The 27,807-nt window shown below is 40.7% G+C and overlaps 1 protein-coding gene across 1 annotated transcript in view; it reads left to right on the top strand.

The window, feature by feature from the left end:
- Nucleotides 1–27,807, top strand: part of IGF2BP3 (insulin like growth factor 2 mRNA binding protein 3) — a 109,153-nt gene that overhangs the window by 20,173 nt on the left and 61,173 nt on the right. Inside the window, exon 3 of the mRNA XM_056482730.1 lies at nt 3,987–4,035. Within this exon, the coding sequence (XP_056338705.1) occupies nt 3,987–4,035 (49 nt within the window). The remainder of the gene's footprint in view (nt 1–3,986; nt 4,036–27,807) is intronic.

Consider the following 27,807-nt stretch of genomic DNA (forward strand, 5'->3'; position numbering starts at 1 on the left):
CCCCAAAATTAAATTGTTAGCATATGGTCATCAGCAGTGGCTTAAAGTATCTGAATCCTGTTACCTGGATAGTACCTGAAAAGGAGAATCTAAATGTGTGCAATTCCTCTTAAGAAAAGCAAATTATTGTCAAACAATTTCTTATGGACTAACCTTGTACAGAAACCGGAGAAGTCTCTTTTCTTCTTACCCAAAACACTTTTTATTGGGTATCTTTGAAAAAGAGGAATGAGTGGGAATACCTGTTCACATGCTGTGAACATAAGTAGCTTTCCAAAACCTTAGTATGATACAGAACACAAACCTAATTTGCCTAACTTTTTTTTTTCAGTTGACATCTATTTGCAATGCCAATTTAGAATGGGAGAAATGAACTAAGAAATCTGCTTAAAAAGTGCAAACACAAGGCTTACGTGAGTCACATTGATGAGAGGTGCTGGCAGGGTTTTACTAAGGATTTAAGACTAGGTGGTCTAAATATTAAATGAAACTAATTGTAATAAAACATCTTCACGGGATGAGGAAGGACTATTTCTTGTGTTACCCACTTGGTGTGAGTGCAAGTAGTCATAAAGTAACAAAACTTGAGATTATTTCAAAGCAGAATATAACAAAACCCTCTGTAGAGTTCTGGGATAAAAAAGCTACAGGATCTTTGCATATTTCTACTTTGCTGAGGAAAACAGGGTCATGAGGAAGATGGAAAGCATCCTGAAAGTGCTAACTGCCTGAGATGGGAGTGTATTTCCAGGAAGATATTCTAAACTTTTTCCTTTCCCCACCTATTGCGTGGGGTTCTGACTGTGCAGAACAGTTCTTGCCCAAGTCAGAACGCATCCTCCTGCGAGCTGTTGCTCTGTCAGCTTCACCCAGCTTTGTCCCTTACCCTTTGCTGCACTTTTGCATTTGGTTTGGGGCTTTTCTTGGGGAGCCTGGGAGCTGTTTTTCTGGGGGCTCACAGGCAGCAGCAGAGCGAGTGCCCGCGGAGTCACTCGTGCTGCCCGCAGCAGGAGAACAGCGAGCGGAGCTGCATCCCCGAGTTCTGGCAGCACCACGTGGGAGAGATGCTTCTGTCTGCTCGCTGCTCGTGCTGCTCCTGAGAGCACAGCAACAACTAGGTCATTTCTAGCTATCCTTCCTGTGTGTAGAGAGGGGGAAAAGGTAAGGGCTTTGTGTGCTTTCAGGCATTCTTTAGGAATTTATTAGGACTTCCTAGACAAGGGGCTAATAACAGCAAATGAAATGGCAAAATCTCAAATGTGTCCATGATCTCTAATGCTGGTTCTGTGTGATTCCTCTCTTGGCCATGCAAAGCTTGATTCAATTATATTTTTTTCCCTATGGCTAATTGTGATACAGAAATAATAATAAAAAATTACATGCATCAGTAAACACCAGATTTCAAACTTATGCACCAGGTGATAAGTTAAAATTACTTGCAGCCAAGAAACTGATGAAGGTACAAATAGTTCTAAATTAAATGGTGTGTTTATATCTGTTCTTGTACTTTTGAAGTGACCTTTCAGTTTTGTACAATAGGTGTCTCACTATTGCCATAAATTGAGGTGCACAACAGGACTGTACCTGTTTTGTACTTAGCTTGCCATTTTCTTTTGCTGTTTATGAATGTGGCAGGAGAACTAGTAATTCTATGGTGGCATTTCTTCCTTGTTCATCCCCTTCTCCTTTGCAAGATGTTCAAGTCATTTTTGTGCTGAGAATGTTGGCTGGCTAAAGTTTTGAATTTTATCAAACTTTTTCAGTATCTTGAAGTCATTAGAAGACTAGAACTATTAGATGATTAAAAGCACAGATTGCTTTTTGTGGGTCCATCTTTCGGGTGTTGAGCAGTAGAGAAGATATGTAGGTTTTTCTTCTGAAATGAAATGTGGGGTGGTAGTTTTGTGAAACTTGTGTAAGTGTTTCTGGAAGGGACTTCCCCACCACCTCCCTTCTCATCAGTGGAAATATCCTGTCCAGTGTGAGCTCTGCTGGCCAAACTTGGGATGTGGGGCTTGGGTGAGACCTGCTGCTGGTCTGGTGGCAGGGCTGTTGAGCTTGGACCCTTTTGTGAATGGCCCTCCTTGCTATGATACTCATGAATTTTAATTTAGATCTACAAGTGTGAGAGAGTAATGGCACAACATGGTTTGGAGCACATTGAATAGTGTATTGGCTGCCAGTTTTGTGGTTTGGGGTTTTGCTGTATTAAAATTTCCCAGTATTTTAAATATTGAATGAAGATCCCCTTTTATGTTCTACTTCAGGACCCAGCTTCCAAGTTTCAGGTTGCTGTGAGAGATTATTTTGATGTTTCAGAGCAGTGTGTCACTACTTTAGGATGACTGTTTTGCTGCAGTATCACTGGCTGAGATGAAGGTCTAAGGAGAACTTTGCAGGCTTTAAGGAAATTTTCTGTTCCTCCCTATTGCAGTGAAGCAGCTTCTTACTTTCCCTGCTTTATTGAAAATGAAACCTTAACTGGGTTGTGTGTGGTTTGGGTTTTCGTTCTCCCTTCCTTGCCTATTTATATGATCAAATGCTGAAATCTGCTCCTACTTGCTTGAGAGGGAGTGAAAGCAGCTGAGAAATGCTACAAAACTAAGACCTGTTTCTGTTTTCTGGCCAAAGCACGTTTGTTGCTTGATCTCCTGGTCGCTGTAGTGTTGGGGTGACACCTCCACGTGAGGAGCAGTTTGGGCAAGGTGGCTTTGTGCTGTAACCTCTGCTAGTGCCTTGAACAAAGCCTGCTGGGAAGAGCATTTCAAGATGCAAAACACTCACTGCAGGCCTGGGTAGGTGGTGGTGTTAGGGAAAGGAGTGTATTTTAAAAGGATTTGGGGGCGAAAAGGAAAGCTTTTGATTTTATTGCTAGACAGGAACATCTCTAAAACTTGTTTTGCTTGAGGACTTCGCTGGCTTGTATAAATTCTACTGTTATGAAAAGTCCTTAAAATATTAAGCTTTTTTTTTTTTCTGAGAGAGACCATTATTGAGCAATTAAAATGTGAGGTAGAACTAGGTATTTGAACACAAGATGCTTATTTTAGCTGCTTTGGTGCACCAAAATGCAGTTGAGACCTAAGTCTCAACTTTTCTCTCTTGTCCCCTCTCCCTTCCCCAGAGCTCCCCAGGACAGCCAGGCTGACCCTTCCAGCCCAACATACCTGAGCCTAGCCGAAACTGTGTTAATCTACACATTCTTGTAAATCCCGAGGGGTTTGTGGCATCTCTGGCATTTATTTGTTCTCTCACTTTGGGGGAAGGGAGGAGACAAAGGACTTGGCTGTGAAGGCAGCCAGCACACTGCCAGGCTTTGCAGTAGCACTTCAAAGTGAATGTTTTGTTTACTAGATAAGTGAAAACTGATGTAAATTTGAGTTGAAAATACAATGAATTTACTGATTCTTACCTTTTCCTCCCAATAAGGAATGAAGAATGGTAGTCATGTAAATATTAGAAAATAGTCCATCATTAGATTAATGAAAAGCTTAATATTAAAACAAATGTACTTATTCAAATTTATATTACTTACCTTGAAGGAATGCAACATCCTGATGTATCACCTTGGTGAATTAAAAAAAAAAAAACCCAAATACAAAATAACAACAAAAAACTCTTAGTGTGTGAAAGAGAACCCAGTACAAATACACGGGATTATCACACCCATTTATAACAGAGAACTAGATACTAAAGGCCTTAAAGCTAAAATAGAAATACTCTTCAAGAAAAGTGGAGGCTTCATGAAATGTAACAGCTGTCAAATGTGTAACAAGTATTTCTGTAACAGTTCTTTGGACTTGAAATGGTTTTGACCTGACATTCCCCCCTTGGCGATCTGTTGGTTTTTTTGAATTCTGTATTTGGTTTTGCCCCTTTTAGTATGACAGATGCTTAAATGTATGACACTGCTATGTATAGTATATCTTGCAATAATGTTTTCTCTGGGTTTTTTTTAAAAACTATTTTCTTTAATTTTTCTGCAGGAGTCGGAAGCTTCAGATCAGGAATATCCCGCCTCACTTGCAGTGGGAGGTAGGAAGTTACTTAAAAAAAAATTATATCTTTGCTTAAAAATTGTTTCTGTTTCTCTCTTTATCCACAGGACTTTTCCCCTTCCCCCACCTTTCACTTGCTTTGCACACACCACCCATTCTGTTCTGGGGAAAAATCCTTTGGAAGAGGGAACAATAGAGCCTTCTAAGCAATTCAGATAACTGCCTTCATTTCTGTTTTCCAAGTTAACCATAAAAAATGTTGAAATGGATTCCTTGGTGAATGCTGACTTCCTGATGCAGTCACTCTCTTTGACTGAAAGTTCATCCATTTTGGCCCTTGCTAGTGTTTGGTGTATGAGTTCAGCAAACTTAGTAAAAGTTCTTATTTAAATACTTGGTCAAAAACCTTTACAGAAGCAGAAATTTAGATCTGGCCCTTTTTTTTTGGGTGTAGGGGATTTTGGAGCTTTTGTTTGTTTTCCTTGCTCCTCTGTATTGGTAGCACTATGGCAAATTGTTCACAGTATTCTGGTTATTGGCTCTCACCAGGATAATACATACTTGCTGTTTGCACTCAACAAATTGTGTTCTAATTTTTGCAGTAGGTGGCCAACTGTGAGAACAGCTAGATCTGTTTTCTTCACTGTTTTTCTGCCTTGTATATGGTTAAAATATTTTTTATGTTTTATTAGTGGTAAGTCATCCTCTTGCCTGAGGGAGTTTAGAGGGTGGTGGGTTTGGGGATAAAGCTCTGGTAGCATTGTTCTCCAGCAGGTTTGGTCTCTTGTCTGACTTTCCATCTGCAGCTACTTCTTTGTTTGCACTGCCTGATTGCCTCCTAGCTTTGAAGGAAAATGGAGGCATTGGTCTGTTGAATCAGGGCTGTCAGCCACAGGGTCTCTGTAAGGTATCACACCACCCCTCACTGCTCCAGCCTGCTTTTTTGGTGCCATATGGGCTTTCCTCTGCACTTCCCAGGCCCTGCATACCCCTCAGCTGAACAGTATCCACTTGATATCTCTTATTTCTATTTCATTTTATATGTCAAGCTTCTGTGAAGCATAGTAAAAAAAAAAAAAATGGTTGATGCTGACTAATTTGAAGATTAACTTATTTTTTTGGTGCAAAATTTATCAGAGGATTTTGTGTAGGAATAATAAGTATCAGAGCAGAGGCATACAATTCAGATGTGAATAAACAGGTGTTTAACAGAAGTGCTGTTGAGCAGAGTACTTAAAAATGCTTCTACCTGCTCATGACTCCTTACACATGTAGCTAATACTGCTTGCATATTACAGGCATCTACCCTGCTTCCCATCTGCTTTCTGACTTTTAAATGATTCCTTTTCTTCATTGTTGCAGTTTCTGTGGTGACATCTGGTCTCAGACAGATGTTTTCCCTGCCCATCTTTTTAAAAACACTTTGTCTTCCTCAAGTTCCCAAGGAAGGGAAGATTGTTAAGGGTTAAGATTGTCCCTACTGAAAAACATCTCTGCCTTGCCTACATGTCCTCAAGTTGTTTTTACAGACCTGACCCTCTGAGCATAGAATTTATAGACCCCAAAATTTCTACAATACTTTTTTTTTTCATTCTCTTGCAACATCAGAGTTGCCTGCTGAGTACAGCTGGTCCACTAAATTTTAAAGTTTTTCTTTGTAAGTGCTGGTGGTCTGGCACCTCTGCATTTAAGCAGGTAAGCTTTGTATGTCCTTAAAACAGTGCTGATAAAGTACAATGATTAAATTCATCAGGGAATTGCTTTCTGCCAGTTTACATTGGGTTCTGACTTTTTTTTTTTGGTGTTAAAATCCTTGGAAAAACTTCCTTTGAGCTCATAAGGTTTTTGATGATTCCCCCTTAAAATAAGTCTGTGTGGGGGAGTAGAAATGTATACCTCCAGAGAGGTATTTATATGAAGCAATGTTCTTGCAGAATGTTTTCTGAGAGGATGGTATGTGAGTGAGCACGTGTAGCAGCTGGAGTGATTTTACTTAGATTGTGTCTTATAGTCCCTCTGTGCCAATTTGCTTGCCTCATCACCCTTTTGTTAATTGCTTGAATCAAGACTGACTTCTGATAGGTGTGAAATCCTTAAAACCAGACCAAAATTAATGGTGAAAGAGGTCTCAAGGTTAGTCTGCCAGCCCTCATGCATGTTCCATACTGAAATACAAAATACACTTTATGCTCTGCAACACCTTTCCTTTTACTGTGACATGGGATATGCAAAAAGAGCAGCAGATTAATGTTCTTGTGAACTGTTTTCCCCCTGGTATAGCCACTATTAGGAAGGTTAGAGTTCCCATTCTTTGCAAAAGTTGTTGTAGCTGTCTTGTTTTCATTTTCTTTCCTTTATATAAGCATTTTATAAATATTTTGAATTTATATAATGCTTCTGAGCACCACCAGATGAGTTTTGCCTCATAACTGGGTGTCCTGATTGGGAAACAGTGGGTATAAATGGCAGAGAGTAACAGGCATTCATTAGCAAGACTTTTCAGCAACCAAGAACAGAAATTCAGATTAGCTATTTGCTTTTTTGGCTTTTAACAAAAATATTCCCACTAGTGTTTTCCTTCATGTAGTTTGACATTACTGATTAAAATACTGACTCTTAAAAACCAACCATAGCAATTGAGCTTGTAGTTGTTTCCTTTGTGTTATGTAAGACCTTGTTATGCACTTATCAGACCATCATGGTATAAGCAAAAAAGATAACCCTTTTAGACCATATTCAGAGCTAAGTGGTGGATAAAAAGGCAGATAATGAACTGCTATAATCTGCTGAGTTACTACTTTGAAACAAAACTGTAAGGTTGCTATCCTGAAGAGCTCACTTGAAAAGTGCAGCTGTAAAAGATAAAATTCTAATTTATTCCAAGGCATTCAAGGTTAAGTTTGTACAAAACTTGTCTGGTAATTAATTTGAACTTCACAAGATTTTTGGCAAGGCTCTGCAGGTTCCTGTATGTGTGGGTTGGGTGCTCTTGTGCTCCTTGCCCAGTTAGGAGAAAGTGGAGGTGGAGGGAAGACAGCAACTCTGTATGAACTAAGAAAATGTAAAAGTTGCCTCAGATTGCTGTTGGAGTCTGGGCTGGCAGAGGATTAGCCAGGATCATGTTTTCTACTCATCCATGAGTTTACTTGCATCTTCCCCCTGTCCTCACTGGACTGTCTGAGGAATCTGGACCAGTGACTGGTTCCATAGAAGCATCATGACTTCTGCATGCATAATCTTCCTTTTCTGCTCCTCACACATAATTTGCCTATAGAGGTCATTGTACCCCAAATCCATATTTTTTTAATTTGTAGAATTCATGCATGATCAGATTTTGTAGCTTAAATAATTTTATCTTGCTACAAAGTGTGTCTTGTGAAGCTGACTCTCAAACAGTTCGTGCATCATTTTTAGTGGTATTATGTGGGTAGTAGGAGTGTGGTATGTAGTGGTAGTATTCTTCCCCCTTTCTGCCCTCATTCTTGAAATACAAAACCCAGATTGATGCTAAAATTCATGATCAGTGAAGGATTTGGAACACCCTTGCTCCCCATTCTCCACATACACCATTCTCATTTCTTACTCATTGGAAACAAGCACCCTGGCTGCTGCAGAAAATAAATAGATCTCTTCTTACTCTTTCCTGTACCACACTGATTTGACTCCTAATTTGTAATGGAAGTAATCTCTCTGAGCTTGTGTGTTCAGCACTGGAGGTGTGTTTGCAAGACAAAATTATAGGCCCATCTATAGGTATGGTGATTTAAAACTGAAGTACCTGGAGTTGGATTCTGGTGTAACACAAAGGGGATTCAAATGGAGCTCTGACAAGGAGCTGTGCAGTGCCAACTTGTTTTATTTCTCTTTCCTTTTAATATTTTAAAACTAGCATCTAAGTGTGTAGAAGATGCTTCAAGAGATTTTTTTTTTTTTCCCAAATATTTTTTCCATGTTTAGTGGATAAAACACTAGAGAACAGACTTTCAGGACACAGATGGTGCCAGAAATGGCACTTGCTGGCTCAGCAGGAAGGTAGCTGTTGAAGAGTTCCCACTTATCTTCTGTGGGCTTATTTCCTTATCAGTTTGGATGGAGCAGATAAACAGATAGTGTTGATGAACTTGGTAACAAAAAAGGTAGACTAAAAGCCGAGCCTGTGAAGTGTGAACCTGTTGAGTGAGCAAAGAAAGCAAGAAAAATGCTGTGAATGTGTATTCCTAGCTCTGCTGTGAGACTTGCAGGTTGCTTTTGGGGACAGAAATGTGTGGGAAGGAAGGTCTGATTTAGCTCTTCTGAAGGCAAAAGAATGTTACTAAACAGGGCTTGCTTTTCCTCACTTTTTCATGGAAATGAAAAATGAAGTCTCATGGTTATGTTGAGACCTCCAATGTTTCAGATTCCCCAAGCAGAAGTAGTAATGGAAAAGGATTTTTAGAGCTGCCAAGTGAATGTAGGTTCTGCACCAAGATTTCTGACAGTGCAAGGAAGGAGGAGATGGCTCAAACCTGTCTGCTTATTTTGTAGGACAACTTTCAGCATCATTAAAAAATAGAGACTGATTCTCACTAGCAAATGTTTGTAAGTCTTATAGTGCACTGAGTAACTGTCCTGAGGATCTGTAGTAGCTTGTATTGCAGCTTTGAATAAAGCAGCCAAGCTCTGTGGGGTGGATTGTTTGTTTTTCAGAGATGCAGTGTAAAAACTTATCTTGATGAAGAGTACCTGGTTAAGATGCAGCCTATTTTAGAATGCCAGGAATATGAAGAGGACAGGTGGGGATTTAGTGGGTTTTAGGAAAAGAAAACCAATGAAGCTATAGCAATTAAGAATAAGTTGCGATTATATAAACTAGACTTCTCCTAAAATGAAGATGTAAAGAGGAGATGCAGGAATGAGCTGTAAGTACAACAAAAAGACTTCTAGAAGTAAGGTGACTCAACAGTAAAGATGCATAAAATACATGGAAATATGGTCTCTCACCTCAAGCTTCCTCCAAGAATCCTAACTTAATGTAGTGCTATAAAAATAATGTTTAGCTATAAAAAGGCTAACAGAACGTTAAGCGTGCACAAATCCGCTGCTGCCTGCTAGGTCTGGGAATTTCTGGTAGGGATCTTTGAGAAGGAAGCAGAAAACAGTGTGCTACATCAGACTCTAAGCTGTATTTCTTGTGAATTGCCACTTGTCCTATTCAGCAGGTGAATGGAGAACATGTTATTCTGCTCTGCAGCAGTCCTTTACATATTGGAAGACCTATGATGCTTTGGGAGGGTTAAGGAGGGAGTTTAAGTTCTTTCAATCTCTTCTCAAGACTCTTATTTCTAGGCAATTGATTGTTGTGAAGTCTCTTCCCTGGGAATGTCCCATGAGGCTTCTCCAGAGTAATTTCTGTAGTTTAGGATTGCTGTGAGCTCTTGTCCACAGGAATATTGTCTCTCCATTTCAGCTTTGTGCCATCTCCCAAGTTTAGTGAGCAGAAACTGATGCAACACTAGATGGTGTAGTCCCTGCAAGCCCTGTGAAATTGAGCCTTTTAGTTTGACAGTAGGCTGGTAGTGACTGTTGCCTGACAGGGATCCCAAGGTTAGGGATTCTCACCTGCTGATGTTCTGCTGTCAGGGTTTGCCTTATGAGCTTGTTGTAGGGGACAGTGTCAGAAACCTTTGGAAGGGAGATTGCCTTCCTGCCCTTGATTAATTCTGTTATAATGAGAAACTGGAGAGATTTATCAAGAGTTATGTACATCAAACAAAGATTGAGTCTTGCTCACATGCTTCATTTGATTCCTAACCACAGAGTAGCTTCTGAGGCAATGCAGGACCTCATAAGGGCATTGCTTCCTCCTGGGCTTGGATCTAGGGGAGCATGGGGGGCTGCCTTTGCTGCTCTTCACACACTGAATTAACTGTTTTCCTGATCTGCATGTGTTTCCCATTATCTGGCTGGGCTTAGCTGCAGGTGAGGCAGTCTGATATACAAAAGTGACCATGGCAGATCACCCACTTTTGCACCTCAGATGACATGCTGGCTGATGTTGGGATTTTAATTGCCTGGCTTGATTATAAGGGGTGATATTTACAGGTATATGTGAAGTAATCAACACCACTTGCAGGTGTTTAAAATACAGACTGGGAATGAAGGTCCTTGGATAAATATGCAATAAGCATATTTCTCATCTAGGTTGGTTTATTCATACAAATCTGTTGGTTACAGTGCTGTTGATAATTGCCATATAATTGTTATAAACAAGGAGGAAAATCCAATGAGGAAAGTTAATTTTCTTTGAGATTTGGACTACATCATTTTTCATTTAAATCAGAGTCCTACTAAAACAGCTGATAGTCATACTTCTGTCAAGCATCTGCCCTTCTGTAAGACTTAATATCCTAGAAGTCCCTAATGAAGGTATTTTGTTGCTCTTCTATTATAGTTGTAGGCTTAGGTAGAAAAGTCACATTGCATTAGTTAACGCAAAGGTTTCTCTAGAAAACTTGTATTTTAGTAGCTTAAGTAATGACTAGGAAAATTAGATGTGAGGTCAGTGCTCTGTTGCAGGGAGCACCTAGAAGCTACAGAAGCTGGTCTTTCAACCAGAGGAATTAGACAGTGTTAAAAAACCCATCAAAAGACTTGTGGGATCAGAGCTGGTTGACTGGCCTAGTTCAGAGGTGTGAAGGTTGCTCTTCTTACTCCAGGTGACCCAAGAAATTAAGTCAAAAGAAGAAGAAGCAGAAGATTTTGGGCTGTGCTGCAGGAAATGTGGTGTTGGGTGCATGCTCAGGCAGCCACAGGACACATATGGCACAGCCAAGAAATTTGGCTGAGCAAGTTTTAAACTGTGCTGTGAGGTGTCTCAGCTGTTTGACCACAGTCCTAAGCAAGCTGTGTAGTAAGTTGCAGTGACTTCAGGGCAAGGTTTGTGAGATGCTGTGGAGGGGACAAGGAGTGGACAAAAGCTTCCACTTGGACCTGAGACTTTTAATCTGTTGCCTCAGCTGAGCCACACAGCTTTGTGATTCTGAGAGTTGTCTACATATCTGTGTTAGTGTGTAAGCTGCTTTTGGCTGTGATGGGCTCTAATTGTCAAAACACAGCAAACTGGTGAGTTTTAAGTGTTAAATCCCAGGTAATATATGCATAATATTTGTCTTTTGAGACTGCGTGTTTAGCCCTGTGTCTTCCTTCCTTTTCAGAATCTGATGGTAGAAATAGCCAAGCGAAGGGTATAGAAAAAGGAAAAAATGTTTGGGCAACTGTTTGACCAAAACCTCTCCCCCCATCCAAATTTGCTCCATTGTCCTGTGACTAAGATGAGAAAAAGTCTGTTTTCACTGGTTTTTAGTCTTCTGTGATAAAGGAAATTGGAACCTGTAATCTCTTAAGTTTTCAGAAATGTAGCAGTACCTAAAACAGCTGTCAGTGTGCAAGAATTTTGGCACTGTCACCACAGGGTTGCTTGGCACTGTTAAAATAAGGTGTTGCTCACAAGCCCAGAATAATAGTTACTTGTTTATGCTGTCACTAACAATGACTCCAAAATTTGAGAAATCTTAACAGACATACAAAATTTTCTTGGTTCAAAACTTTTAGGGAAAGTGGCCACCAATCCTCACTTCTTATTTCTAGAAAGGTGTAGGTGAAGACCTGTGTTCAAGGACTCCATTGTCAGGGTGTTACACTCCTTAACTATAATTTCTACATAAGGAGTCACTTTAATCATGATGCAGCCACTTTATCCAGCATTGTGACATGTTTGTTCTGAGAATTACAAAGCCAGTCAGGTTGGAAGGGGGTCTCAGGAGGACTATAGCTCAGCCTGCTGCTCAAATCAGCGCTCTGTATCGAATTCAAGCCACATTGCTTAAGGTTTTGTCCCATCTAGGAGATGTCTAGAAATGCAGTTCATGCAACCAGTTCTAAGGATTAAGTATCCTATTGGTGAGAATTGTTTTTCTCATACCTGGTAAGGACATCTGTTCTGTCAGCTTAAGCCTGGTATGTCCTGTTCTCCCACCCTCCACCTCTGTGGAGAGCTTGGGTCTATCTCCCTCTGGGGCAGGCTGCTGCTGTGCTATGCTCCCCTCAAAGCCCCATGCCCATTTTCCTCAGCTTTTCCACACTGGAGAGCTGTTCCAGTCTCCAGCCATCTTGTTGGCCCTTCACTGAATTAATTCCAGTTCTCAATGGGTGTCTTGTACTGGAGGTCCCAAAACTGGATGAAGTATTTGCATGTGATTGGTTATCCCCCTTTACTCAATATTCATTAACTTTCCTCCACCCATTCCCATGTTCCTGTTAATACAGGTTGTTGTTGATCACCTTTGCTGCCAGGACACACACCCTTGTTTCCACCTCCAGGTAGAAAGTGTCCAGGTAGGGCACCATCCTCTGAGCCCAGATGTTATCCAGTATAGCATCATTACTGGAGCTCAGGCTGGATGGGGAACCTCTGCAAATCTCTCACCTGTACACACAGCAGGCAAACCTGCCTGGGAATGCTATTGCATCTCTGCAGATAGATCTTAGAGGTTGTATGCCATTGCTGGATAAATTTCCTTAAACACAGTGATAAATCAGGCCATTGTTCAAACAACCCTTAAGTGAGACAGCCCAGAAACCAAGTAAGTAGCACCACCACCCTGGAAATGGTTTCATTTCACATGTAATTGCATGATCTTGTTCACCACTGGTACTCCAACAGCATAAACCCCAAACTGCCAAGGGACTGCTTGGTGGAAATTGTAGGTTCTGAAGCTTGCAACCTCATAGCTAAAGTCCCAAAGTATGTTTTTGGTCCACAGAGTAATATACTTTTTTAGAAAGAAAAACGTACTTATCCCTGTTAATGCAATTGACATAGTTCTTCTTTATCTTTCTCATGGAAATTCACTGTCTTCTAATTAATTATTAATGCTGCCTGATATGCAAATCTCACTTGGGTTTCTCTCTGTCAAATAAGGAACCAATAGTTCCTACTGGTGTTGGGTGTTCTGCTGAACTGTTGGTTTTTAGAGAGTACAGCCCAAAAACTCCTGAAGAAATTAGGCATTCATAGCTTTTCTGTTGGGATGTATGAAGCTGCTGGTAAAGCTACATGCTTTTATAAACAAAAATGCCCTTCAAATGTTGTAAAATTGGTGTGATTAAGAAAATACTCCTGTCCTGCTCTGAGGGAAATTCTGAACTAATTTCAGTAACCTGCCTTGAAAGAAGCAGCCACTAACAGGGATGGCTGCTTCAGACTTACTATTGTATAATTTGGAAAAGAATTGAAGGGAGTGCATAAAGGAGTTGTTCCTCAGGCAATAGTAGAAGAAAATTTGAGCTCTTGTTCACAGTAGCCAAAGGAATAGAAAAATGTTAACTTCAAGTGACCTCAGTGATTCTTAATCCACTCTACTCAGTTTGTGCATGAAGAACACGAAATCAGCAACTTTGGGTTTGAAGAGAGTCATGTAACCCACCTTTGCTGTGCCTTGGGAGGAGTACAGGAATAAGGGCAAGGATATAGTGATAGTTCACCAGAGCAGTCTACTGGCTTTTTGGTATTTTGCAGCCCTGAAACCCATTGACCTAAAACCAGTGAATCTGTGTTTGAGAAATTAATCTAGAGTTCCTATTAAGCATGTTCTTGAACGATGCCAGCCCCTGACACCTACAATACACTGCAGTGGAGTGGCATGGTCTGATCTTAGGGCATTTTAAAGGAAGAACCATCCCATTTCACATACTTTGAAATTCCACCTGTCTCCCAGCTCCTGTATTGGAAGGAAGAGTGACTAGAAATAGCTCTGACTTTTTCTCATTCTCTATTTTCCTTATTGTTTTAATGACACTTATTCCTCAGCCCTTTCTTTTTCAGGCTGAAGAGGTAGAGACTGCTTAGCTGTTTTTGGAAGCTGTTTCCCATTCTTTGATTGTTTTTGTCCATTCTTGGAAATTTTTATTGATTTGGAATTGAGAAACTAAATCTGTGCATTATGTATTTTAGATTGTTTCACTTTATAAAGGTAGCTGCTGCCAGACACCCCTGTGAATGTATTAGGCTTTGCACTTTAAATAACAACAAACTCATCCCCCCAAACCAACCAACAAAAAAAATCCTGCAGTAAAACCACTGGAAAGCTAGTAAGTGGAATGGGGCTTGCTTCTTACGTCTCAAGAGATCAGCAGACTTTTTTATGATGGCCATGGCAAAAACCAACATTATCAGTAGTGCAGATCCTCCTCTGGGCATGCTGCTGGTTGCCAGGAAATGTTACATTTGAATCATATGCGTACCACATGTTGACCTAACTTTATGCAACTGACTCTTTTGTGGAGGGAGGGAAACAAAATGTGATTATTTCCAAGAGTCTGGCTAGTTCCAGTCCTATTGATGCTATAAGGCAATGGCAGTCAGCACATCTCTGCTCGCAGTTGTGCTTAGACTTGTGGGATTTTTGTCTTGTTTCCTAGCCAGGTAGAAACTGGTTTGTGCTATCTCTCCAGAGAACAAGTCTGTTGTGGGGCTGCCCCTGACACAAACTTTCTCCATTGCTACTTGTACAAATACACTGCTGGATTGTCTCTGTGCTCCCTCTCACAGTCACTGATTTGGTTGTAGCCTGGAACTTGACCATTCAACATCTGTGTCCCTCTTGCAGCTCCTACTTGCTTTCATCCAGTGCTCCAGAAAAATCTTGAGTTACTTCTTGGATGAGGAGGATGAAGGAGGAACATGAGCTCAGCTGCAGAATCACCTGCAGAGAAAGGGAGACACACAACAGAGGCAAGCAGTGAGGCTGTTGTATCAACACAGGGAAATGCCACAGTGTTAGGGGGAGGCAAGAGATACCAGCACGACCTGCAGCTGCACAAAGCCATTTCATCCAGCAGCTGGTGCTCACTCCAGGAGCTGTTTGCTGCAGGGATTTGGGTGCTGGCTGCACCTGCAATGAGGACATGAAGAATAGGTAGGAGGTCTCTCAGATGTAGGTAAGCACCAACAGAGCCAAATCTGCTGAGCAGGGGGAAGAGAGGTGAAGGTATGTTAATTTTGTGTCATTCTAAAGCCCAAAGCTCCTTCTGATCCTGTGTCCCAAATTGGTAGCCAAGTACATGGAGGGAAGGGAATGTAACTTGAAATAGCTCCCTTATTTTCAGACATTGAGTGTTGTGGCAATCAAAAAGGGGGGATGTGACTAAAAGCCATCAAAACCACTTCCAAGCACATGCTTTTTAGTGAAGCAAATGAGCAGGATTTTTAGAATATAATGCAAACAGGAAATTACTCTGAAAACTGTAGCCCACCATTAACTTGCAGGGGGAAGGGAAGACAGATTAAAACTGTCCTTGCAAGCAGCTGCTTTGTTATAAAACCTAATAGGGGATTGAATGCATGTGTAAGAAATGAATCCAAATCAACACCTTTTATTGGGTGCTGGGGTTTTTTTCTGTTGCTCTTAATAATAAAATCAGGCTGTTATGTGAGTAGTAGATAGCTGTTCATGCAACAATTTCACTTATTTGCTCACACAGTTCCTTTACTGACCTCATAGTTACCCAGGGTGAGCAGCAGGTAGGAGGCCAACTTCAGCTATGTACTTTGGAGGGGTTATAATGATGTGCCAGTGGCTTCTAGGAAGGTGTTGCTCAGTGCTTTGTTTCACTGGATTTGTAATTAAACCTGTAGCCTTCACAATTGCATATAGCAGCTTTTGCCCTTTTAGATGTGGTTATTAATCTCTGCTACCCATTAGCATATGCTAGTGTTGTGGAGATTCAGCAAAGTTTTGGTCTGGGCAAATCTTGCATCCTACCTTCTCAGAACTTGTTTCCTTTTCTTGGCATGTTGTTTTCTGGTATCTCTGCATTTCTGTCCAAATCTATAGAAATTTACAGGAACCATCCATGCATCACAGTGAAGTGATGTGTATTACATCCCAGCTACAGGAATCATTTTGGTTTTTTCTTTTTGGGTACGGGAGTCATGTGGACTTGCAGCATGGGATCAGTCCATTATCCCTAACTTTGATTTGTGGGTATTGGTTATTGCAGCCCTAATGGTTGCTGTTTTAGGTTGTTGTCACAAGCTGGGAATACTTAAGTACTTTAGTGACTGCAACCTTATAGACTTGCTTGTTGCCATTTCATTTCAGCCTCTTGCTAATGTTCAGTAATTAATACGTGTAATCTATCAGTAGGTTTGGGTTTCATACCCAGGAGGTAATCTGCTCCCATTTTTTTGAAACACATAGAAGAAATAGTGGAGGGAATACTTGAAAACATGGCTTTGTCTGGGACTGCAGTGGGAGTGTGCAGAGGGGATTCATGATAGATCAGTGATTGGGACTCTCCCATCTGTGCAATCTTCTGTGAATTGTGATGGACTCTGAACACCTCTAGCATAAGCTGGTGTCTGTATAAAGGGTATATGCTTTTTAGCTATATAGTATACACACTAAAACCAACCTTCAGGTATCTGAGCTCACTGTCTGAGAAATTCATTGTGGGGTCTAGGAGGAGAGTGGAAGGACCACGAAACACATCAGAAGAGAACATAAATTTTTGCCAGCTCAGCAGGTGGGAGGAATAAAAAAAATCAGGTGTTGCTAACTAATGTTTGAGAAGAGTGCCCATGGCTTCCACCACTTTGTTGCATGACAGCTTCTGGTCTAAGCCAATGTTTGGTGGTGCCTCTGGACCCTATAGAAATGCACGTGTTGGTGACTGTTTTGTGTGGCCATACATTCTAAAATTAACTTCTACCTTTATAAAACAAATAGGAGAACTCTCAAAGCAGTGTCCTCACCTGACTGATGAAATATCTTAACCTGCTTCAACATGGAAGTGTGGGTTTGTTTCCAAAATAGATACAAGCTATGCAATGCTTTGTTTCAGCTTGTTAAAGTCTGGTCTTGCAGCTTCCCTGGGATACACAGGCATTGATGTGCTTGCAACTGCCCTTTGTGCCTTCCTGTTTAAAGTCTGCAGGCAATCACCTCCTCCATCCTTTTGGAAAGTTACTGTCTGCAAAGACAGGAACAACTTTTGTTCTTGCAGTAGGAATACTTGATTTTCTGAGATTGTGCAGGCCAAACTTGTGCAGTTCCAACTAATTTGCTGTAACCAACCTGTTCTGTGGCCACCCTTGTGTTCCAGTGTTCATGTTTCCATGGTGGAGTGGCTGGTAACTTCTCCACCGTTTAGGCAGTGAAGCAATGCAGCCTCACAGAGGTGAGGCAGGGAGTGGGTCATTGAGACTGCAAAGTGTAAGAAGTGTTAGGGTTGCAGCCTCCAGTATCCTTGGATTACACTGACTACTCTGCATTCCTCCCAGTTCTGGTATTATCTTCTGAGCTTTGTGGGAAAAAAGCATTGCCTCCTACATGTGACTTGTAAGATGTCTTTCTGCTTGGCAAAGAAGGCACAATGCTGTCTTTTGCTTGCATTTTTGATGTAGTGAGACCAGCTGTTTTGGTAGCTGGTGGGAGCTTCACATATGCAGGGGAGACCTGACCCTGAGATTTTAAGGAGTAAACTCATCAGGTCTGTTTGTTTATGACCTTTCCCTTGCTGGGGTGATGGCAAACTTGAAAATCTGCTCCTGGTGATGCCAGGCTGCTGATGCAAAGCTGCTTGGAGCTGACCCCAGGGTTCTGCAAGGCAGGAGGTGGAGGTTAGTGCTGGGCTGAGTGAGGGGCAGCAGGTTTTTGGTGGTAGAGCACAGGAGTGTCTGCTGCTCCTCAAGTCCATCCCTCGCAGTGCTTGGCACCAGGAAGGGTCCCCAAGTTCACTACCCTGCTAGTGTGGCCACAGGCAGGGAATTCTGCCGAGTTGTGCACATCTTTTTAAAGCCTTTAAAAATATTTTTAATAAACATGAACACCACTGAATCAAATACATAAGTGAAAAGACCCCAGAGCTTCCGACTTGCAGCAGAATTTGCCCCTTTCAGAGAAGCAGGTGGTACAGGTTGTGCAAAAAGGTAAAGTGGAAACAAAGTAATATGCTGTTTTCTGTACTGACTTAAAAAAAAATCATATTTGAGGAGTAAGCAGGTTGTAGACTGGTCTGTAACTCGTGGAGTGAAAAACCTTCATAGTGCATCAGTGTTTGACAGTTTTTCTCTTTAGATTTCTAGTTTTAGTGGAAGAACAACCAGAAATGATTAACAGCTGTTCCAGCAGAACTTCAACTATTTTCTACTCCATATGTGTTAGAAAACACTCTCTCTCCTGCCTTCTCATTTCTAACCAACTTCATGTGATCAGGTTGGGGACAGAAGAAATTTCCATATTGCAAGAAAGAGTAAAAGTTGCCTTCAGTCTCAATGGGAAATTTTCAATGAATAATGATAGAGCTGATGCCTAAATCATAAGAGTGAGCCCTGCTGACTTTTTCTGCCAGAGAGATATGTGTGTGGGGAAACCCCTAAAAAGCCCTACTGACTTCTGCAGTGTTGGCTTGGTTCACTGTCACTTCTTTGGGTTGTGGCAAAAGCTTCTTAGTTATAAAAGTTAAGAGTTTGAAGATTTTTTTTTTTTTTTTTTTTTTATAATGTTGAAAATAAGTACTTCTCAAGAGTTTTTATCTTTTGTCATCTAATTAGGGCAGATAAAGGTACATACTTCCTTTCACAAGAGTTTTCCCTCATCCAGGCAATGGTAAATTTATAATCAAGTGAGGGATCATTTCACTACTAGGTTTCGGGACATTGATATCATCACATTCAATTTGTGTTTAAGAAGTTAATTATAGATACTGAATATTAGTTCTGCTTTTCTTTTTGACATCTTAAACTTGGCAAAAGAAAAATGTAGATTATAAAAAGGTTGAAAATTAAAGTCTCTAGCTGAGTTCTAACATCTCATACACAGTTACTTAAACTTTAAAAAATGCTTTTAAGTAGATCTTCCCAGACTGTTGGTCTGATGCCAGATGAGCAGTTTGGGGGTATTTCTGTAAATCAGCACAGGAAAATTTTCCCATAAGCTGAATCCCAATTTTTGTCTGCAAAGAAGGAAAGTTAAAGAACTTGAATAATCCAACAACAACCTCATACCTTTCTCTGTTTGTATTTAAACCTGCTAATAAGCATTTTCATAACCTTACCTCCACTGTGGCTGTCCACTAGTTATTCTCTCATTTGAAGTCGCTGTCTGTCTCCTCACAAAGTCTTTGCTTTTCACCAGTGTGGTTTTTTTCTCTGAGTTAAGCAAAAAGTGAGTTAAATAATAAGCTTCTGTTATCTTACCTGGTTGGTAACCTTTCTGGTGTTGGTGTCAGCAGAAAGGTGTAGGCACTGTGAGCCATCCTGGTGCACACTGGGGTGTGGTTTTTCAGCAGGCAGTTTACCCCATGGATTTCTAGGCTTGCAGACTATTGCATGAGGTTTCCTACCTGGAGACTTTCTGCCCCAAAGGACACTCCTAGCCTGTGAGCCAAGAGTCCTGTCCTTTCTGGCAAGTGAGAGTGCTCTGCAATTCCCTTTTTCTTTCATTTCAACTAACTCTTGGAGGAATATGCTTTTATTTTCTTGACTCCCACCTCCCTGTCCTTCATGCTCTAACCACAGCAGTCATATGGTAACATCCTTATGTATTCCCTGTATTCCCTGACTGCTAGAGGGATTTGTAGGACACAACTCTCCTGGGCCTTATTCTTCCCTCAAAGTTCAGGACAGGAGTGGAGACAGAGAGCATTTTATCCTCCTTGCCAGAGACCCAGTGCCAGGTTACTTTGGTATGGAGAAGGTCTTTTATGAGCTTGAACTAAAGAGTTTTGAATCGCTGTGCATGGATGTTTTCCAGTTTTTGTGTAGTTCTGGTGTTGAAGATGTCATTCTTTCCAAATAATTTGATAGCCAAAATTTGGATTCAAGCAGTGCTTGAAGATGCACAGAGCAAAGGGGGTGGGAAATCTTCAACCTCTTCTTTTTGGGGAGCATGGGGAATAAGTAGTTGGAATTATAAAATTGTGAATATTTGTTTCACCAAAACAAGTAGGTTTTCAGATACCTTTGATTTTTCTTGTTCTAGTGAGGAAATTACTTAAAATTGTAGAAACACCATAGTTGTTTGTAGGCATAAGAAATACCTGGTGGGTGATGTGGCAAACATTACTTTAGAACTAAGAGATTACTTCATCACATGCAACATCATGGATGTTTTCTATGAATTCTGTCTAAAATATTTGCTTCTATTCAATTTTAAGGAAAGTTGGAATTAATTTTCTAAATTGAAAAAGGAAAAAAAAAAAGAATCTATGTGACCAGAGCTACCAGGAAGTCTGATATTGTGGTAGCTCAAAGAGGTATTCTTAATACAAAGCCTTCATATTCCCATAACAGGAATCTTTGCACCTTTGATAAATATCAGCATGTTTATCAGATGAATACAAGATCCTAAAGTAAGACTTTGTTGTGGCTCTCTTGTGTATAAAGGTATAACCAATAGAATACTCAGCTTCAGTCAATTGTTAATGGTCATTAGGAATGAAAAATCTATCAAATGCAATGTACAGGAGGTAAATTACTATAAGCTTAAATCTCCTAATTCCTTATCATTGCTTTCAAGTTATACTCTGCTAGGGTTTTAGAATATTAGTTGACTTTGGGAAAAACAGATATAAAATAAACCTTATCAGGGCAGCAAATGTTTCTTACAGAACTGATTGTGGATTATGTTGCTGTGCAAGCCACTTCTGGAACCAAGTTCTGGAAATATTAGTTCACAGTTCTGCTACTGATTTTCTGTTCAAAAATGTCTGAATAACACTTTGCTTGTTCACACTTTTTAAGGTCTCCTTTACCTTGTTGTGCTCATGAAACTGCTTTTTTCACCCCACTGCTTGTGTTGCTTAACTACCCATCATCTGATTGTAACTAATTTCTAGTGATCATTGTTATGTGATGCTTGTATTTTTTTCCTAGCCAAGATATGATAGTCACCTGAAACAGAGGTAACTATTGTGCTAGGGTACATTAACTTCTCCTTTATTTTTACTAGCATTTCAATTCATATCATCATTGCCTCCTGCATGCTTTTGTGGCTTTGGCATATCTAGCAGAATATCTTGCAGAAGAGTTGCTTTTCATTTCCCTAGGAGAGCGATTCAGATGTAGCAATGCTGTCTGAGGAAATCCTGCTGCTTGACTCCAGCTGCTGTCATAAGGGGGCCATTAACATGGTCTTTGCTCTTTCCTGCACTCCCATGTTATTGTAGCTGTTGTCTCCTCTGTAGTATATCTATCAAATTTATTAATCAGCCAAGCCTTTCACAATCTATCACTGAGAAGATCTTTACTCCAGGAAGCAAGAAAACAGAAGATTAGAGAGACATGTGGGAAACTAAAATCTTCTTCCTTTCTGTTCTCTTGTGACGAAAGATATATACAGCAACTTTGGAATATATCTGAAAGTCAATTTTTTTCTTATTTCTAATAGCTACTTCATCAAAGTGATCATTGAGTAATGTGAGAACATGGAGCATGTACTATCACCCAAAATACACAACCCGTAGGGCCAGCAATCTGTTGGGTGCAGGTACCATGATGCATACTGCTTATACTGGAAGTGGTGTGCTCCACATTAAAGTCTGTTTTGGGATCCTCAGAGGCATTTGAATGAGCAAGACACTTGCTCTTTAGTGTGTGTCCTGCATATTCCACTGATACAATGAAATCTGAGTTTGTGTGTGGATGGAAGTCCACCACAAGTAAAGGGATTTGTCGGTTGGATTTTCTAGTTTGGTTAGGTGAGGAACACAGGCTTTTTAAGATATTCCTGGAGTGTGTTGTGCACTGTTCCATCTTGCTCACGATGAGCCCACTTTGCATTGTACAGTTCTTGGGGGAAATCTGTGCTCCTCACGTTGTAACCTGTGGTACTTCATCACAAAGCTTGCCCTCACACCCTCTCCTGCGTTCCCTGGGCTGTGCCTCAGTCGGCGGGGCGTGGAGATGCAGTTTCCGTGTCGCACAGTGCCCTGGGTGGGTGGTGCTGAGCGCAGCCCTTCCCTTCCCCGGCGGGCTGAGCCGTTCCTAGAGTGCGGGATGTGAGCCGGGATGTGAGCCGCGCTGGGAGCCCGTCCGCTCGGCTACACCCTCCTGGGTGACGGCCCAAAATAAACACTGCGCCAATGCCGGCCCCTCAGACAAGCAATCAGCCAAAATTGCTGTGCTTCCACCCAGATTAAGGCTAATCCAAGTGGGCAGCGATGGCAGGAGTCAGTCCTTGCTTGGAGCGGGTTCTAATGGAGCCTTCGCCGCCCCGTGAAGGCACGGAAAGAACATGAAATGACACAGCCTACAAAAACTTTACCACTAATTGCATTGTTCAGCTACACCACGATCTTTCTTGGTCTCATTTTTGGTGGAAAACCCTTCTGGTAAAGAGGAAAATTTTGTGTAGGCTAAGTAAGTAGGAGACGTTGAGCTTTTGCCATGAGGTGAAATGCAACTTCTGTGGTAAATACACTTCAAAATGCTAATCTAAAAAAAAAATATCAACACCCCCTCCTGCAAGTCAGTGAATTCCAGTGTCTCTGATTAGTTTAAAGGAGAAAAAAGATGGTGTATGAAATGTATACAGTTTAATTTCATGAATTCTAGTTTACTGTGTGAATAACTCTATAAACATAGCTAGTGATTTAAGTGATGACTCATTAATGGTTTAAAAGAAGTATAGTAAAAATGAAACTTGGTTGTTTGCATGAGAGCTATTTTTGTGTGTGTGTGGTTCGGTTTTTTTGAAAGTTATTTTGGGAGTTACTTTCAGTGGAATCCTAAGAGTTCTCCACAGCATAACCGTGATTGCCTACCTCGCTGGTTTTGGTTTTGCCTTTGATACAGTGGGAAACAAACTGGGAAATGTTGATGCCAGGAAAGCTATCTAAAGGTACAGCCTTAAAGAAGGGCTACAGTGAAGGTGATGTTGAAATGATAGTAAATTTTGCTACTTGTCACAGAACCAGATCATATCTTCTTATAGTATTGAAGCTATGATCAAAACCCAGTATAATTCTGACTCTTTAGGTGTGTCACCTTAGTGGTTCTTGGCTGGCCAATTCTATTATATGCAAGAAAATTCCTCTTCTTGAGCACTGGTAGTAATCTTAAGAAGAGAACATTTTGCAGTGATTAAGGTTTAGAAGACTTATGTATCTTTTCTTACATACTAGCTCTTCAGAGTGAGGCTTCTTTTTATGATTCGTTATATAAATCACTGTGTTTTATTTAGCACTTTACTGAGAGAATTTGACTTAAAAACAGTATGCATGCCTCCTAAAATGTGCATAAATATAAGAACTAAGTTACACAGATAAGAAAAAAATAATGTATTTAATTTTCAGAGAAATGTAATTTCCTGTCCATTTTACTACAAAAACTTGACTATGCGTGGAGTTGCAGGAAAACAACTGACAGAGGTGTGTTCTGCACTCCAGGAATGTGTCTCTTAGTAATATTGTTGCCTTTACATCTTCCAATTAACAGAACTTAATTCTAAAGATAGGCTGGGCTTAAAGTAACGGGGACTCCAAATTCAGTGACTCGTGGGAGGTTCTAAACCAGTCTGCTTTTCTCAGCCTTGCCTCTTCATGTGTGTGTAATCAGGTCTTGAAATCCGCAGTTCTTCTCCATTATCTGAAACATGTACATGATTTTGGATGATCCCTCTGTCAGATCCTCTGCTCATCTGAAAAAAAAAAAGGCAACCGCACTTTCAGAACACTTCCAATGAAGAATTGGAATTATTAACTGAAATTTTAAATTAAGACACTTGCCTTGAATAACACTGGAGTATGTTACTGCTGTTAGATTACAGACACTGACCTATGATTTATAAGCAGCTATTGACTTGGTGGACACTTGGTGTGACACAGTTGTAATAGATGCCAGTGAAAGGTTGTTGTGTTTTATATTAAGACAGTGTCTTTAAAACAATATTTGCTTTCATTTTAGACAAATTAATTCAGAATGAACAATTTCACTTACTTAATAGTTTGAGGCAAAGTGATAAAAAGCAACCCTGAGCATAACCTTGGTGCCTTCAGATTTATGTAATTATATACTTATTTCCTCTCACTTTTTCTGGTTTTTTGGGTTTTTTTTTAAACTTTCCTGATGCTTTTCCATTTGGCTGCTGCTTCTCTTCCCTGAGTCTCACCTGCTCTTCCTGATCCCCTTCCCACCAGAATGCTGCACTGACTGACCAATTTGGTCTGACTCTGTCTGGGTGAGGCAGTCCCAGAGGGTCAGAGCTGGAGGGCTGGTGGTGCAGGCAGACTTTGGTTGGAACTGAGGGCTCAAGGTGACCTGGGGTGACACAATTTGTGCTTGGCATGACAGGGAGAGTGGGGAAAGGACAAAGGTAGCCGCATGCCATACCTGAGCTCAAAGTTTTGAGCTCAACATGTGGCAACCCAGTCAGTAATTGCCTTCACCCCTGGACTGTAGGGTTTAGCTGGGTAATTTTTCAGCAGTAGAACATCCACAAATCTTTAGAGTTGAGCTCTCTAAATTTTAGCAGTGTGGATGCTCACAAAGCAGTCATGGGCTGGTTTGTGAAAAATGCCACCTGTGGTTTACACAGATCACCTGAGTAGTAGCAGAGGAGTATGGTCATATTTAGGACAGGAGCTGCAATATGGGGATTAGATCCATGTCCTACTTTGCTTATCCCGACACAGTAACTTGGAACTGTCTTTTGTTTTATTCTGTTTTCCCTTATTTTTTTAGCAGCAGGTTTTGTGTGATGTATTCTCTATGAGCAAGTGTTGGAAGCGAGGTAGTTTAAGCAAACATCTGTTCCTAAGGAAAATTTGTTGGATTTGTTTCTCAACACCTTATTTACTAACGCAGGCAAAAAGAGATGCAAATATCTCTCCACTCTGTTTTCCACCCCAGTCCCAAGCTGTACTTGTTTTCTTGCTTTGCTGGCAACAGGAGTTTTACAGAGTGGTCCTGTGCTGTCCCTATTTACAGTCCTAAGAACAGCACAGTTTGCACATCAGTCACAGCAGCCAAGGCCATATGAAGCTGTTAAGGCAACACTGTCATTGTGTTAACCCTTCAGAGCAATGTCAGACCACATCTTGTGCCTTCTGCTCCTGCCTTCAGACCTGTTGGCCAGTTGACCTTGCCTTCTTTCCTGAGCTCTCTATGGCTAACACTGGATGTAGCTGTCACATGTACTTGCTTGGAGTATGATACTCTGCACCATGCTGGTCAGCACACAGCACTTAAGTATTTCATTATCTACCTTTTTGAAAAGAACTTTGAAAAGAAGATGCTCTTGGAAGCTCTGTTAACTTTTCCTAAACAGAGCTTTAGGTAGTGTCTCAAACTAGTGGAAATGGTATTTAAGTCAGCGTAGTTGCGAAGATTTTTCTATGCAATTAGAAAACTCAAGTAAACTGACTTTAGGTTGTTTTTCTTCCAGTTTCTGACTTCAGTCCTGTAACAGTTCAATGGTTTCTTCCACTAGAATTCTGGAGGGCATGTGGCAGCTAATTTTCATCTTTGTGTTCAGAATGAGCAGAGCATACCATGGGCTATTAATTAGTACCTGCTCTAGTATTTCTGTTCCTTACAAACCTATTGAGGATGCTGCAGACCACATACAGAGTTGTAAGGCTTTTTTTGTGGGATAGGCATGCATGTAACTTTAAAGAATAAAACTCTTGGGTAGAGAAACCCTTCTGTAGGTAGAAAGCTACTTGTCTTGAGCAGACATTTGTCCTGTGAAAGTTAGATTTTGTTTATTGCCATGTTTTCAGGCAATGCAGTGCTTCATAGTTGTTCTGTTTGTTTACATACAGCTTGCTAGCTTTCTGATGCAGCTGGTGAATGTTTGGAGATCTGACCTTGCTGCTGACCAAAGATTTGTTTAATTGCTTGTAGATGGCCTAAGCACAGCTCTTATGGTGCCCCCGCGCCACTAGAGTGGAGAAAGGTGTTTATATTTAGTTTTCTGGAGCTGTGCATCTTTTAGTCCTTGTCCTCCTCACTGCAAATCTTATTAGCCAAGTGTAAAAGATGGTGAGTGAGTCTGCTGGTGCCTTGCAATAAAGAATTTGCTTGAAGCTACTCAGATGATATTTCAAATAAAGGACATTTGATAGTGGAAAATGTAGGTGACTTGTCTGTGACAGTAGCCAGAGACAGTAGTGGGTATATAGGTATTAATTGAAAGCAGAGGGTCAGGTGTTATATGTATTGGCAAAACCTTCATTCTTTGATAATTTTTTCTATTAACAAATGAGATCTACCATGTAAAGTGTGATTTTTATGGTGTTATGCACCATGTTTGAATTTTAGAAGGATTGAATAACAGTAGAAATGGTGGTCAGGATTAAGGCTTCTTGCTTCCTTTAGATGGCTGTACAGGCTTTCATCCAGCAATGAAATGTTTTATTGGTTGTTTTTTTTTTGTTTTTTTTTTTTTTTTTTTTAACAGCTGATGCTGAAACTGAAAAGTTTGAAAATTAGTCATATGTAGAACCTAAAATAGAAAACAGTGGGGAATGTAAGGTCTTTGACGAAAGTTCCATTTTTTTTTTTTTATTTTTTTTTTTTCCAGGCCCTTTATCATTCTTGCCTATCTGAAAGACTTTTCACTTGAAAAAAAAATTAATGTAGTCCATTAGCTTTCAGTTTACTGCCCAGCCCCTCTTGTGCTGCTTCAGGATTTTTGAGTGCTGTGCAGCCATTTCCTTCCGCTGGCGCTGAGCTCCGGGGCTGTGTCAGGAGCCCTGATCTGCCCCTGTGAGTCACCCTGCACAACTGAAGCAGTCCCATGTGATTATTCACACACAAGGTTTGGGCTCATCTGCCTGTAAATAAGCATGTGCTTGTCTACCTTGTTTTTCCTGTAAACTGCTGAAGCAGTGAAAGCGCTTTCTAGGCATGTGCCCTTGACACACAATGCTAAAAATAGGGCAGTTTGACATTGCTACCAACTCACAGGCTTCCTAGCTGTCTGAAAAGAAGCTCCCCTATTTCAGCAATCACTTCAATAGGCATGTTTTCACTCAGAGGTGTTCTGGGGTGGGGTTTTTTTGTGTCTTAATCTGATACACAGAGCTTCCAATTTTGTTTCTTCTGTGTACGAGCAACGTTAGGCAGCATATCTGTAATGCTCTCAGTAATTTTTTTATAATGTCTTTATTTTATAATGAAAGAGAGCAAAGGTGGGGTTTAGCCTCTTTAAGGCATCTATGCCCTTTATGGTATTCATGCTTTATTGAGTATTTTAAGCACTTGTTTCACTTGTGAAGTCATATTGCTGTCTTTTGTCCTGGTTGTTGTCACCATTACTGAAACTACTTCAGATGTGGTTAAGACCTTGTTAAAAGAATAATCAGTTATATTAGCCAAAGCTGGTATATTTTTGACTGTGCTTTTGTCATACCTTTCTTCCAAAAAAGCTGAACTAGTCAAGCCCCTGAAAGCATCTCATGCTGTTTTACTGGGTGCATTATGTTCAGGTTGCTGTACTTCCTCAGATGTGCTCCACAAAACTTGTGCTTTGGACCTGTGTGCTGTGACACCATGTGGTGTTTCCCACTGGTCATTCAGGAGGAATTCCTTAGAGCACAGCCTGGTTGAAGCACAAAGCCTGCATTTGGAGCCTGAACCTGAGAGAAAACTCTGTGCTGGGAGTGGGAAGGGGGATGTTTAGAGCTGGATATGTGAGGCCAGGGGGAAGGGGAGGGGAAGAGAGATTTATTTTAACTAACTGAAAGCTTAAAGTAGCTTCCTTCCTTCCCTGCTTCCTTTGCCCCCTGCTTTACCTTTACAGTAAGAGCACACAATAGTCTGTGT

This window comes from Oenanthe melanoleuca, chromosome 2, assembly GCF_029582105.1.
Source record: "Oenanthe melanoleuca isolate GR-GAL-2019-014 chromosome 2, OMel1.0, whole genome shotgun sequence".
In the NCBI taxonomy this organism is placed as follows: Eukaryota; Metazoa; Chordata; class Aves; order Passeriformes; family Muscicapidae; genus Oenanthe; species Oenanthe melanoleuca.